This window comes from Euleptes europaea, chromosome 9 (genome assembly GCF_029931775.1).
Source record: "Euleptes europaea isolate rEulEur1 chromosome 9, rEulEur1.hap1, whole genome shotgun sequence".
NCBI lineage: Eukaryota > Metazoa > Chordata > Lepidosauria > Squamata > Sphaerodactylidae > Euleptes > Euleptes europaea.
In genome coordinates, this window is record NC_079320.1 from 24,664,319 (window position 1) to 24,679,294 (window position 14,976).

Consider the following 14,976-nt stretch of genomic DNA (forward strand, 5'->3'; position numbering starts at 1 on the left):
TCAAGTCCAGCAGTCTGTTCACACAGTGGTCAACCAGGTTCCTCTAGGAAGCCTTCAAACAACTGCAGCAGCCTTGTCCTGCCTGTGTTCCACAGCACCTAACATATTTGGCATTCTCCTCTGATCCTGGAGAGAATAGGTATCATGACTAGTATCCATTTTGACTAATACCCATGGATAGCCCTCTCCTCCATGAACATGTCCACTCCCCTCTTAAAGCCTTCCAAGTTGGCAATCACCACCACATCCTGGGGCAGGGAGTTCCACAATTTAACTATGCATTGTGTGAAGAAATACTTCCTTTAATCTGTTTTGAATCTCTCACCCTCCAGCTTCAGCAGACGACCCTGCATTCTGGTATTATGAGAGAGGGAGTTCTTTAAAAGAGTTCTTTCTGTGGAGTTCCATCTGTGGCACACCCGTTCACGCTTGATGCTCCATTCAGTGAGCAGTAAACATACATGCATGAATCAATCCCATGTCTGCTCTAACAGCAGTTCATTGCAATGGAATGAGCTAGCCAGGGTGATCATAGGATCCCCTTATATAAAGGTTTGCAATAAAAATGTTGGAAAGAACAAAAATTTAGGTCCAGAATATTTGGGGTCTTGTCCTTGCCCAGTGGGAAGGGGCTTGAAGGGCTCTTCCAACCATGATCCTTCGCTTATTCTGTTTCAAATTTATTGCATAGGTGGCCCAGGCAAATATTTCCCACAACTGGACTGTGCCGTTTCGGAAGCCGCGTCGACTGCTGCTGGGGCTGGGTCCGCCATTCGTGGGGCCAATGCCAACGTGAGTATGGCCACTGCTGGGGCTTTGAGCCATTCAGATTGGGGCTTTATACTCTATCTATTAATGGCTTTCACATAATCATAGACACTGACACGATGCAGGGCTTGTGACGTGTATGGGGGCTTTTGCTTCTACCAAGAGGGACACTGGCAGGTTAAGGATCCTATTCATTTTAAACTCCAAATGCCCATGGGAGAGGGGCCATGGCTCAATGGTAGAGCATATGCTTGGCATGCAGAAGTTCCCAGGTTCAATCCCCAGCATCTCCAGTTAAAGGGACCAGGCAAGTAGGTGATGTGAAAGTCCTCAGCCTGAGACCCTGGAGAGCCGCTGCCGGTCTGAGTACACAATACTGACTTCAATGGACCAAGGGTCTGATCCAATATAAGGCAGCTTCGTGTATTTATGTGACCTTCTGCATGCAAAGTGGGTGCTCTACCGCTGAGCTATGACCTTTGCTATTAGTAGGACTGTAAGTCACAAAAATTAAATACAAATTAAGCAAAAATCAATCATTTTCCCTTGTTGCTTCAGTATTACTTTTGGTTTCTTGTTTTCTCCCACCCCCCAATATGGGATAATTCATTTCCCCCCACAGTGTAGCTTCTTTTATGATTTCAAATTCTTAAAAACCCCAACAAAAATGGTTTAACGTCTCAAGCAACAGAGTGGAACATTTTTGTTTTTGTTCTGTACTAAAATTGTGCAATCGTCATTGGAAATTAAACAAAAAAAAAATAAATCCAAATATTCCAGGCAATGTCAATGGAAATAATATTTTTAAAATCCAAATTATATTTCTGTATTTAACCTGACAGTGTCTTGTATTGTTCTGTATTCGTATATTCATAACCTTTCTCACTTTCTCATTGCCTTATCAACTTCTTCAAACACTTGAAAAGAAGTAGCACTTAAGTGCAGCCCAGGAAGTGCTGGGAATGCAGGAATACTGGCTTTCAGGGTCAAACCAGCCAAGAAGCTGGAAGGTCTATGAATGGGTTACGAGTGCATTTTTAAATTAGTAACAACATGGGTGGTTCCCCTGTTTGGGTTGACTATGTGATATGGGGAGCCCTGTGGCCAGGGCCCGATTTAGGTTTGATGAGGCCCTAAGCTATTGAAGGTAATGGCGCCCTTTATATGTCCAGCTGTCCTTTGTCAACAACAAATTGTCTCTGTTTTTTGTGTTGAGTATATGCTATATGGTAATTTATGCAGAATGTAGGCACCCTATATAGAAATGAGCAAACCAGTGATATTTTAGGGAACAGGCTAGCAGGTGGGGCCCATTACTTACATCATAGGAGCCTACACAACACAAAACACTGTTGCTGCATGTAGGTTTTATTTTATTTGTTTTTTTATCTTATATTTTGGAAATGTACATCCAGTTTTTTTTCCTTTTAAATTTTTTTGGGGCCCCCAAGAGAGTGGGGCCCTAAGCTATAATTTGTTTATCTTATATGTAAATCCAGCACTGCCTGTGGCGCAGAGTGGTAAGCTGCAGTACTACAGTCCGAGCTCTGCTCACAACTTGAGTTCGATGCAGTACTACAGTCCAAGCTCTGCTCACGACTTGAGTTCGATCCCAACGGAAGTTGGTTTCAGGCAGCCGGCTCAAGGTTGACTCAGCCTTCCATCCTTCTGAGGTCGGTGAAATGAGTACCCAGCTTGCTGGGGGTAAAGGGAAGATGACTGGGGAAGGCACTGGCAAACCACCCCGCAAACAAAGTCTGCCTAGGAAACATTGGGATGTGACGTCGCCCCATGGTTCAGGAATAAGCTGGTGCTTGCACAGGGGACCTTTACCTTTACCTTTTTATGTGACATGAGGAAGGTACCTTCAATCTCTCCCCCACACAACCTCAGATGCTCCCTGTAGGTGCTGTTTGCCATACTGGAGTTCATTTTATGGAAAATGGCATGGGGAGGTTGGAACTCCCTCTTTCCCTGTGTCGTGAGGAAAATCCCCCCTACAGCTGCTAGTTAGTGATCAAAAAATGGAACATACTCTCAGCTCATGTGTTTTAGAGCAGAGTCGCTCTGCCCAGGATCACAGTAATGTCTGTTACAGGTCTGACTCCTGTAAATACTTGCCTGTATTTCTGTTTGTCTGCATGAATATTGGCGTAAATGTGTGCAAGATTAGATCCATGATTTATGGATTCCAAAGAGGAAAGAAACAGGTGCAAAAAAAATATCTGACACATTATAGATGATCAGCCACACAGATTTCTGCACCAGCAGAAGAGAGTACATTTCGTCAAACCTCAATCTGTCAGCGGTAGCATGATGGAATGCATTTGGTTCCTGTGTGACAGAAATGCTCGTTGCTGGCACAAATCGGCTTCTCTCGTGCCCAAAATAAATGTCGTTTCTTGGTTCTGTTGATTGATGCTTGGCAGCTGACTTGAATAAAATTAGCATTTAACTCCTATACTTTGAACATAAACAGGCACAATCCAGCCAAAGTTAAGCACTTCTGGCTGCAGTCCTAAGAACACTTTCCTGGGAATAAGCCGCATTGAACAAATTAGAATTCACCTGTAGATAGAACTGCTTAGGGGTTCTCCCCCTGTGACCCATAGCAGTTCAATGATGCCTCTCTAAGGCTTGGGGACTGAATGACCTGGGTAGGCCGTATGGTGTGAAGGATTCTTTAGCCTCAGGTTATCATCCAGCAAACTTGAGTTAATCACTCCTGGGTGTGTGAGAGCTTTTGGAGGCTGAGGAAAAGGAGGCCTTTGATCAGTGTTGACCACTGTTTTCTTGAGAGCATTCCAGCAGGTGGGATATTCCTATGAGAGAGCATCCAGTGGAAATTTCTACTAGTTCAGGGCCCCCTACCTTGATATTCTGGTCACTGGGGGTGTGGGGGGGGGGAGGTAGTTGTGAATTTCCTGCATTGTTCAGGGGGTTGGACTAGATGACCCTGGTGGTCCCTTCCAACTCTGTGATTCTTTGATTCTATGAACTACATCATTTTATCCAGGTCTCTGACAGGCGAGTTGGAAGCTAAGCAGGGTCAGCCATCTTCAAGTATTTGAAGGGCTTTCATATAGAGGATGGTGCCGACTCATTTTCTGTTGTCCCAGAAGGTCGGACCAGAACCAATGGGTTGAAATTAAATCAAAAGAGTTTCCACCTAGACATTAGGAAGAATTTTCTAACAGAGCGGTTCCTCAGTGGAACAGGCTTCCTCGGGAGGTGGTAGGCTCTCCTTCCCTGGAGGTTTTTAAGCAGAGGCTAGATGGCCATCTGTCAGCAATGCTGATTCTGTGACCTTAAGCAGATCATGAGAGGGAGGGCATCTTGGCCATCTTCTGCACATACAGTAGGGGACACTGTGGGTGTGGGGGGGAGGTAGTTGAGAATTTCCTGCATGGTGCAGGGGGTTGGTCTAGATGACCCTGGTGGTCCCTTTCAACTCTATGATTCTATGAGTTGGAGGGTCTTCTGAAGCAGCCTGAATAGCCGTGACTAGCCTGATCTCATCAGAGCTTGGAAGCTAAGTAGGGTCAGCCATGGTTACCACTGGGTGGGAGAACACCAAGGAAGACCGCAGTTGCTGCAGAGAGGAAGGCAATGGCAAACCATCCCTGCTTGTCTCTTGTCCGGAATGCCCTGTGATCCTGGGGTCTCCACGAGTTGGTTGCAACTTGACAGCATCCAAATTCACTTCAAATATTGGGGTTTCTGGGGGTGGGGAGGGCTCATTTGCAAGAGGTTGTCCACTGCAGCATTTTGGGAACAAGCCTAGGCTGACCATAGCTGTCTTCATGGGGAGAGGGGCTTGCTTTTATGGTTTAGATTCTGCTTTCCTTAATCGAAACTGAAACATTCATGTTTAAATAGAATAGCCTCTGATTCTCCAGCCTCCTTCTTTTCCTTCAGCACGGGCTTAATCTGCGGGACATGCTGATCTCTACATCCTGAGCTGCTGCTAAAAGCAAACGAAAAGAGACTGGTTAGAAGAGTTGGCAAGCTTATACCTGAAATCTAGTGTTCATAAAAAAAAATCCAGATACAATTTCTGTTGGGATCAGCATCAGAAACTCACGCCAAGTAAGCAAGCAGTTCAGTGAAATTGTCATTATCGTGGCTGAATCAAAGTGTGGTCAGTGGGTACTTTTTGTCAGCACATTTTCCTCTGTACAAAAAGCACCCCACCTTTGGTTTTTTCTTTTCTTTTTTGGCAACAGTAGGGCTTGGAAGGATGTGTAAGTGTTGGCCACTCTGAGTAAGAAAACACAATGCAGGAAGTATTGCCCTTTATGTGAAACGGCTTCATCTGCCCTCAGTGGTACCAACACATAGTACCCCCCACCCAAAGTCTGAGCATGCACATATGGGGACTCTCACACACATGCAGAGAAATCAAAATAGCAAGTGCTGTTGGGACAACTGGACAAAGAAGCTGGAGCTAAAAAGGGGAACAGTGTTGGCTTTTTAAAGGGATATTTTGTGAGCCTCCAAAGCATTATGTTTGCTTGAAACCTTCACAATGGGGGTGTAGTTCTAGGGTTGCCAACCTCTGGGTAGTAACTGGAGATCTCCCGCTGTTACAACTGATCTCCAGCCTAGAGATCAATTCACCTGGAGAAAATGGCCTCTTTGACAATTGGACTCTATGGCATTTCTATGCTGCCTCTTCAGAAAACCTGCTTGAAGTACCTTACAAAATACGGTAAAAATATAGTAAAAACAAACTACATTTCCCAACCACAGGCTTCAGAAACTGTATCAATATTAAACTAGGATTGCCAGCTTCCTGAAGGAGGTTCTGTTCCTTTAATAGATGTTTAACGAGATGCTAATTTTCAAGTGATGGTATTTACCTCCATGCCATGAAAAACTTCAGCTGCCCATTTCCACGCATTAAGCTGCAGTTCAAGGACAGGACATTTTTCTCCAAGTCTGTTGGCAAATCTAGTATTAAACATGAGCTGGAGTTACCTTGACCACCACTGGCCTGTATTTGGAAGATTTAGGGCCAAAATTCATGTGATGTTGATGTCCCATAACTGGAAGTCCAGCTTGACACAAGATAGGTTTATGCTCAGATTGTCTAATTAAGGAGGCAGTTCTACGTGCATTTACTTTGGAGTGAATCTAACTGAACTCAGTCTTACTTACTTTAATGATATTGTTCACATGGCCAATTCAGCCCTGAATAATGTCACGCTGAGATCAAAATAAGAAAAGAGAAAAAGTAACTATCTAACTAGCCCATAAATAAATTAATATTTTAATCTTAATTGTCTGGGAAAGAAATTTGGCAACTGCCAATTTAATATTAAAATCCACCCCTGCTGAAATAGCCTTCAAATTGTCCAATTTGGAGACAGATTCCCGGATAAAAGGCTTTATCCACCTGTCTCTAGCCTCGCTGAGCAAGTCACAGCTTAACAAAGCATGCTGAAGAGTGTCTATTGGGCCAGAACCACATTGACATACTCTCTCACAATACGGTACCCTATTTAAACGACCTATTAATTCCCCTGATGAAATGGCATTCAGTCTAGCCAACATAAATAGTCTGTATCACGGGATTATCAGAAAATCAAAATACATTGGGAGGGATTGCGGCAACTTTAGACCTAGGTATAGAGGTGAGCACAATCTACGTGCTCTACAACTGAATTCAGTGGGGCTTAATTCTGAACAAATACTCATGATGCTGTGCTCCATACTTTTGTTTCAGCCAGCAAAGCCAGAGATTCAAAGCGCAGCACCACTGCGGCATCTGGGCTCCAATTTGTTATGACCTGATGTCCAAATGTAGTCTGTCCAAAACACGTCTACTGCATGTCTTTCCAGCTAGGCTCCCAAACAGAGCTCTCACAATCCTGGCAGGAATTTCAATAACTTTCAGCTTCTCTTGTAGCATGCTATGCAATTTTAAAGCCTCACTTTACTTTGCCAATCATGTTTCTTTTTTATATATATATAAATATACATATATATGTTTCTTTTATATATATATAATTGTTTTTATAAAAGGTTACAGAAAGTAAAAAGGGGAATAAGGGGGAAAGGATCATCTATTTCTACTTCTGAGCATTACACTGTCAAAACTATCATCAAGTCAAAATAACACCAGTCATCTTAAACATATAACCATTGTTATAGACACTCATTAATTAATTTCTAGAATAATCCTCTAAATTCCTTATTTTTAATAAGTATTCCTGGCACGTAAGTAATGATCATAATAAGATTGCCTTTTTGTCATGAATTCATCCATTGAGTTCATTTTTAGCAGGTGAGTTTGGCCATTAATGCAAAGTCAAAGAGTTTACTGCTCCATTCTGCAATAGCTGGTATTGTGTTAGATTTCCAATATCTAGCATAAACAATTCTAGCAGCAGAAGTTGCGTATTGATAAAGTTCACATGCGTGCTGTTTTTCTATCCATGTACCACCTGTTTGAAGTGTTAACAGCAGCATAGGGGACGAAATCTGCTTAAGGTCAGGAGCGCATGGAGAACGACCATCGTTCTTAATGTGTATCAACTGATTTGTATAGGTCAGGATGTCCAAATGGAAACTGTCTTCTCCTAGCAGGCATTCAGATATGCCCCATTGCTTTATTTTTTGTGTACAGTAAGCATAACCCGCAGTGCATCATGTTAGAGTTAATGTGCAACCATTGCTCCATTGACCAAATACCTACTGTGCTATGGGATGGAAAAACTTCTGCATTCTCTGGGTTGGGAGCGCTGAACACACCCATGGACATTTATACATTTCCCCTTCAGATTCTGCCTGGTATCAGTGCGCATGTTCCATGTTTTGCAGTCTGTCTTCCTTGGATGTGAGGGCGATCTGGCTGTGACATCTGTCACCCCACTGATCACCAGGGTTGATTCGGCTGATCTGGCTGGCTAGGCGGGTGTCCCCTCCCTCCCTCCCTCACTGCTCCATGTGCGTCCCTCCCGAAGCTGCATGCTCGGTGGAAGAGGACGACCATCCCAGATAGAAGGAGTGTACCGTTCTTTGGTCAAGGGTATACGATAGCTACGCTTCTCTGCTAGAACCTTCAAACAAGCTCAAGGTCCATTTGTAGGAGAATGTAGGGTATCAGTGCGCATGTTCCATGTTTTGCAATCTGTCTTCCTCCGCCAGATGCCTCTGGAAAACCCACACGCCAGGCAAGATGGTAGCCTGCGGCTCCTTAGAGAGACCCTGCTTTCCGACAGCTTATAGCCCACTCTGTTTCTTTAACTGTACATTTGCACCAGCTGTTCTTGGTGTGATGTGTCCCAAAGCGTACTGTGAACAGCTGGTGCCTTTGCATCTCATCCTGAGTAGTAGCCTTGATTATTAGTGCTTTGCTTCCTGGTTTGTTATGGGAAGCTCAGGGCTAATTTTTCCTCGGCATCCCTTGTAATGTCTGGGCAGACTTGAAAATACCGGCCTCCAAGGCGGCATTCGGGTGTCATGTGGAACCACATGTCTAAAAAATAAATGTGTGTGTGAATCCAGCTGATGCTGTACACGGACCATCTCTGGTATTCTGGTGGCATACATACAGAGGAGTGGCGCTTAACTGCTGACTTCTGTTCAAATGCATTGCACAGAACTCATGCCAAACAGGGAGGAAGGCAATATGTAATAGCAGGTGTACGATGCTTGATGCAGATATCTTTCAGGCTTACGAGCCGGGTTGCAGCCTGAAAGAAAACATTCGTGCAGCGATTATCTTGAGGTCACAGGGGATCAGATTTCAAAGTCACACACCAAATTCTAGACATTGGGAAAATGTTAAGAAAAACCAAGATCCTTTTGAAAACGTTAATAAACCCAACACAGCTTAGTCAGAGAATATCTGAATAGGTAATTTAGGGTGGAATATATTTATTAAGCATCCGTTTTAGGATTGCCAACTTCCAGGTGGGGCCTGGAGATTTCCTGGAATTACAACTGATCTCCAGATGACACAGATCAGTTATCCCTGAGGAAATGGCTGCTTTGGAGGGTGGATTATGGCATTATACCCTGCTGAGCTCCTTCCCCAAATCCCACCCTCCCCAGGCTTCACCTACTACAATCTCCAGATATTTCCCAGCCTGGAGTTGGCAACCATAGTCCATTTGGATTTTAGGCTCTCAGTTTGTGGCAAGTTCTGACCATGGCTTAGTTAACAATGGAAAACCAAGGTTTATTTTAACAATGGTTCATTTGTGAAACCTGGGTTCAGTTTACAAAGAATTCTTCAAATCCTAGTTTACACTGATTTTTGTTTCATTTCCTCTGCTCTTTCACCCATCTCCCCTGCACAGACCCAATCACTATCCCAGCCTGCTCTCTGCAAAGGGTAACACCAGGGAAGAAGCCACAATCTCCACATTCATACATTATGTGAAATCATTATTAAGATTATATTTAATAAACCAATATGAAACCATAATTTTAAATCTCAGTTTGACCTACCCAGACTAACAATAGCTGGTTTAATTAAAACACTTCTTGTGATATTTAAACCAAGCCAGTATCTTGTTCTCTGGATTTCCCGTGAGACAAGAGGTTGTTCCCCCACCCCCCATTAGCAAAGAAAATGTCTGCTTCGAAAATAAGTTCTTGGGTGTGAAGATGAACTATCAGTTTTCCGTACCAGAGTACAGAATATCACAAGAGCCAATTAACATGCCACAGCATTAAATCTGCTATGTCTGGATGAAGTGCCAGCTTCTTTAGGAGAATATATAGCACAGTTTATACTTGAATTTAATTCCTGTACACAATTGAAGGGGAGAGACAACCTTCATTCCCAAGTCCTCTTTTAAAAGGCGTCTTAATCATGGATGGCTCTGCCTTGACTTTACTTACTCATGTACGTGGGTTTGGCTGTGTGCTTCTCTCTTGTGTTCTAATTTGGTTTTGGCTTCCTCTGGTATTTGTTCTTGCTCTTGCTACTTCCAGTAAAGCTAATACTTGGCTTAAGAACAAAATATGTGTAAATTCCAGAGTCGTTACCAGTTATCTCTAAAGATTGTCAGCCACAGCTGCTTGAAAGAAGAGGGACATCAGCAACTACATACGTGTCTCTGTTATGAGCACCTGGCTTATCATCTTTTAAAAATCCCCCTTATCAGAAAGAAATAGCCACAGCCTGGTAGGGTTCTAGACTAGCCAAATCACCATTCACAGTCCTAATGTTGTGGATTATTTTACCCCCTAGTTGATTATGTGCTTTTTTCCAGAACAAATGTCTATGAAGGTGACTACCAATTTAATGGCTCTGATTATAGAATTAGTCTTTTATGTGTAAATCACTGAGCTAGTCCAGGGTTGAGCTCCAGAACCTGTTTTGAATGGCTAACTCAACGATGAAATCATGCAGTAGTTTTTGCCTTCTGCTCCAGAATCACTTTGCTTGTGAAGGACTACCTTTCAACAGGAGGTAGGGGAAGCAGCCTTTAACCCCCGTAACTGCTGGTGAGGGAGTTGCCTATTTATTATGTCCGTTATATCTTTATCCTGCACTTTCTACAAATAGTACAGGCTAGTATATATAGTTTTCCTTTCTATTTTCCAAATGATTTCAAATAAGTTTCATCTCTCCAAGAAGTCTGTGACAATAGGCAGTGGCAGGAGCACAGATAATGTCTCACTTAAGAAAATATAGAGCTTGGTGACACCAGTACTGCAGCAGCCATTAAATCAATTTCCATCCTCTTCTCAGAACTATTTGCATATCCAGCAACCACAGCACATTTTTTTGCTATTCTTGAAAGGCCTGGGAGTAAATGACCAAGAATGAATGTGGATATAAATGAGCGAGCAAATACATATTTCCACATTAGATGGGCATCTCACTGGTCAGTGAATAAAAGGGGTACTTCTGATTATGCACAGCAGTGATCCCCAAAGTGCCATTCATGGGTGGCATGGTGCCCAGCAATGCATTTCTTGGCACCTACTTGCTTCTTCCCCAAAGAGAACAGCCAGTCCTGACTATTGTCCACCTGATTGGAGCAAATAGTACTTCACGGCCCAGGTGGCATCACTGTTTGAGTCTGCAGGAAGTGCCCATATGGCAACCATAGGAGGATGCTTGGCACCTCAGGACATTTTGTAATTATGTCTCCATGGCAGCCATTTTGTGGTTGCACCCTCTACCCTCTCCTACAATTTAAAAAATGCCATAGGCTCAATGGGGTTTAGGACTCACGATATACAGTATGCATTTAGCAAGCCTTTGTAAATCTGGGTGTAAGTATCAAGTCATCTAATTCAGTATCTTCTTTTTGCAGACAAGCAAACTGATACCTAGCGTTCTTTTATCTTTAACAAATTTAGCTGTGAGTGCAATCCACCTCTCTCTGAAGATGTGATAAATCTTCCCCTACTTTGTGATGGTGTGGCCCGTACTTCATGTTGTATAATGCAAGATAACTAAGAAATAACAGCATTCAAGGAACAATGAATCATCAAGGCTAGAAATTAGGCCCATTAGTTAGTGCCTAATTTGCCATTTCTGCCTTTATGTGGCACATTAATCCCCCTCCATTCAGTAGCAGCTGTTGATAGCTTGGTAGGCATCCATAATATATATACCTCTGAGGAGCAGTTCTTATATTATGTTATACTTCTGTCCTACTTTTCAGCCAAACATAGCTTTCAAACGGGTTTAGAATTCTAAAAAGAAAACAACTGGGAAGACAATTATAAAGTTCAGTACAAAACTGAAGGAGATTATGAACTGAGGTGGAGGCAGGCACAGTTTGAGAGACAGCTGGCTACTTCTTATCCTCCTTCTGATGGCTTCATTGATGGATGTTGGAAGCCAGGAAAAGTGGACCCCTCACCTGGATCTGGTTCAGGTATATCAGAGGGATGCCTGACTGCTTCCCACCCTTCCTCTGATGGGTTAATCTGTGGTCTGGGAGGGGGGCCCTCCCCTGGAGGCATGCCTGGCTTTACCTTACATATGCCTTTAGTATATAAGGATAGTTCATGACACAGTATGCCATCTTTTTGAACAATTGATCTGAATTCCCAAGTTGAACAAAATGGTTAGATTTTTTAAATCATACAGAGTCAGCGTGGTGTAGTGGTTAAGAGCGGTGGTTTGGAGCGGTGGACTCTGATCTGGTAAACCGGGTTTGATTCCCCACTCCTCCACATGAAGCCAGCTAGGTGACCTTGGGTTAGTCACAGCTCTTAGACCTCTTTCAGCCCCACCTACCTCACAGGGTGTCTATAATGGGAAGGGAAGGTGATTGTAAGCTGGTTTGAGTCTTCCTTAAGTGGTAGAGAAAGTTGGCATATAAAAACCAACTCTTCTTTTATAAATTAAAATTAAAGCAATGCCAAATTTTAGGGTGACTTCACTGTATGGCAGGCTAAGGGCTTCATTCTTCAGGGCAGGTGTTGGGAACAATTGGAGTTAGTTGGGGTCATGACTCCTTTTAAAATCCTCCTAGTCTATATCTCATGGAAGGAGGTTAGACTAAAGGGAAGCTGTTTAATTAACAGGCTAACAGACTCTCTAGTGTTAACTTCAAGGATATGCGATCCAAACTAAGAGCAAGGTCCATAAGGGAACTACTGTGTGTGGTTGATTGAAATGAATGAATGGGAGCACAACAGGCAGTGTTCTGGTGGCATGTGTCCTAGGAAACTAAGCTGCCACAGAAATGACATGTTTGACCTCAGTATGATTTTTCAGGGTGCTTCCCGTCCTTTGAAAAATACTTGGAGAAGTCTCCAAAAATTCAGACATACATAGATTAGCCTTCTTCTACTCCAGTTAAAGGTGAAACTCCCACTAATATTTTGAATTTCGGCTTGGTCTCCTGTTCTCCTGTTCACCTCATCGGCTCTTTCCCTCTTCGATATAACTTCATTTTAGTGGAAGTTTTCATTACTGCAATGAAAACAGACACTCTCTCCCCCACAGACACAACCCCCCCCCATGTAAATAAGACCAACCTTGTTTTAAAATAAACTTCCAAAGTTCAGAGGGAGTATCTATGGAGTTACTAATTTAGGAGTTTAAGAAATACCCTCGAATGGCATCAGGGGATACACTATACTACAGCCACATATTTGTTTCCCTGGAGAAAATGGCTGCTGGGAGGGTAGACTGTGTGCATTATTCCGCACTGAGGTCTCTTCCCTTTCCAAACCCTGCCCTCCCCAGGCTCCACCCCCAAATCTCCAGGAATTTCTCGACCTGGAGCTGGCAACCCTAAGCAAGTATGGCGCAAAGTCAGCAAGGATCCATGCTTGGCTTGATCACGCCATGCTTTGCAGCTGCTTGGAGTAGGAGCTATCCCTGGGCCACCTATCCAGCTGTACTTCACATAAGAAAGGCCATGCTGGATCAGACCAAGGCCCATCAAGTCCAGCAGTCTGTTCACACAGTGGCCAACCAGGTGCCTCTAGGAAGCCCACAAACAAGACGAGTGCAGCAGCACCATCCTGCTTGTGTTTCACAGCACCTTCAGGGAGGAGGAGGAGAATTGTCATGTATGCCAGAAAGGGAAAGAACAACCATCATGGCTAGTGCATGTATTGATGGGGAGATGGAATCTGCTAAAATATTTAAAGGTTGTAGAATTGAGCATGTTAACTCTTTCATGTAAGCACAGAGTGCCAACAAAATGCAGCCCTGCTGGCCTCGTTATTGGTGATGGAACGGCAGTGTATTTTGTCTGAGATATGCTCAGAAATACTGGGTAGTTGGAGGTTCCGAAGGTAACAGCACATGAGAACACCTGGAAGTCAGTGGCTAAAAAGTTCACATTGCTGGGCAGAGTTTGAAACAAAGTACGCATCTTTGGGGCTTGGCATGTGACATTGAATATATTCTACAAGTTGGATAAGCAACTGTGGTCAGAAGTTCCAGGAATATCTTTGGAAACTGGTCACTGTCCCTTAAGTGCTGGGTCTAGCGTAGGATTGCAGAAATCGAAGAGTTGTTAGCATTGGTAAAAGTATTAGTGTGAATTATGCATCAGAATCATGGGGTTCAAGAATCATTTCATTTCATAGAAGTTTACCTTGCTAATTTTCTGCCTGGCCATGACCCTGCTCAGTCCATAAACAGATGCAGTGTGACTGGGGTTGCCAACCTCCAGGTAGTTAATCGAGCATATGCAGCCACATTGGCTTGTATTTAACAAAAAAAGGAAATAATAACTATTCACATTTGCATCCTTGGGTGTGCAACCCCAATTATATTGTATAATAACACATAATTTACACATTTGTTTCAAGACAGTAAGAAGGTACATTATAAATAAGATAACAACGAGACAGAATTCCAGTACAATTTCCTGTTTCAAAATAAATTTATTCAGTTATCTAACATCACAATTCCTGTGTGTGTGTTTTTGTGTCGTCTTCGTTATCCAGGTTTGGGAGAGACAAACCCCTATTCACATTGCTCTGTTTCTGTATCAGTTACATCTGTTTTTTTTCTTACTCCTGATCCACTTCATACATTCCCTCTTTCATCCTCTTCCCTCAAATATGAAGCTATTCACAGTGGCAGGAGGGAGAGGAATGCTTCTAACACTTGACTGAAGGAAAAACTGGAACTGTATTGTCCTATGGACAGTTAATAAAGATAACTACATATTAACATTTTACAATAGACTGGAGGTAAATGGGAGAGAAAGGATTGCTGATATCTAAAAAGAGAACTTTTTTAAAAGATGGAGAAATGCCAACGTTGAAAAAGAGAGAACATCAAAGATGTAAATTAAAATGCAGTGGAGGATAGAGGAAGCGTTTTAAAAGAAATCAGATGTATTATGAAAAATAGACTAAGAGAGAAGACATGTTGAAAGGATGTGATATATATCTGGCAGAAATAAGAAACAAAAATGTGGAAAACAGCTGAAGATCAGTGTTTATTGATAGTGTTGCTGGAATATACAATAGGGTTTTATATACAAAAGAACAAATCAACCTAGAGCCTTTCAGAGTGCAAAATACACTCTCAGTTTTGATATATGCAATGTGATGTGTCAATATTTTCATTTCAAACATTTCATGTATAAGAAGAATGAAGGCCTTTACGCAGCGCACTGTTTGCCGTTGGAAAGGTTTCTGTCCCCTTAGCAGAAAGTCCAAGATTTTCACATTTCCCAGCAGGTTAATAGCCTCTTTCATAGCATTTCTCATTATAATAGCACACTTCCAAGCATGTTGTTTCCAGATACATGG

At 42.8% G+C, this 14,976-nt stretch overlaps 1 protein-coding gene across 1 annotated transcript in view; it reads left to right on the forward strand.

Moving 5' to 3' along the window:
* NPNT (nephronectin) overlaps positions 1–14,976 on the forward strand; it is an 82,825-nt gene that overhangs the window by 10,431 nt on the left and 57,418 nt on the right. The window contains exon 2 of the mRNA XM_056855019.1: positions 692–792. Within this exon, the coding sequence (XP_056710997.1) occupies positions 692–792 (101 nt within the window). The remainder of the gene's footprint in view (positions 1–691; positions 793–14,976) is intronic.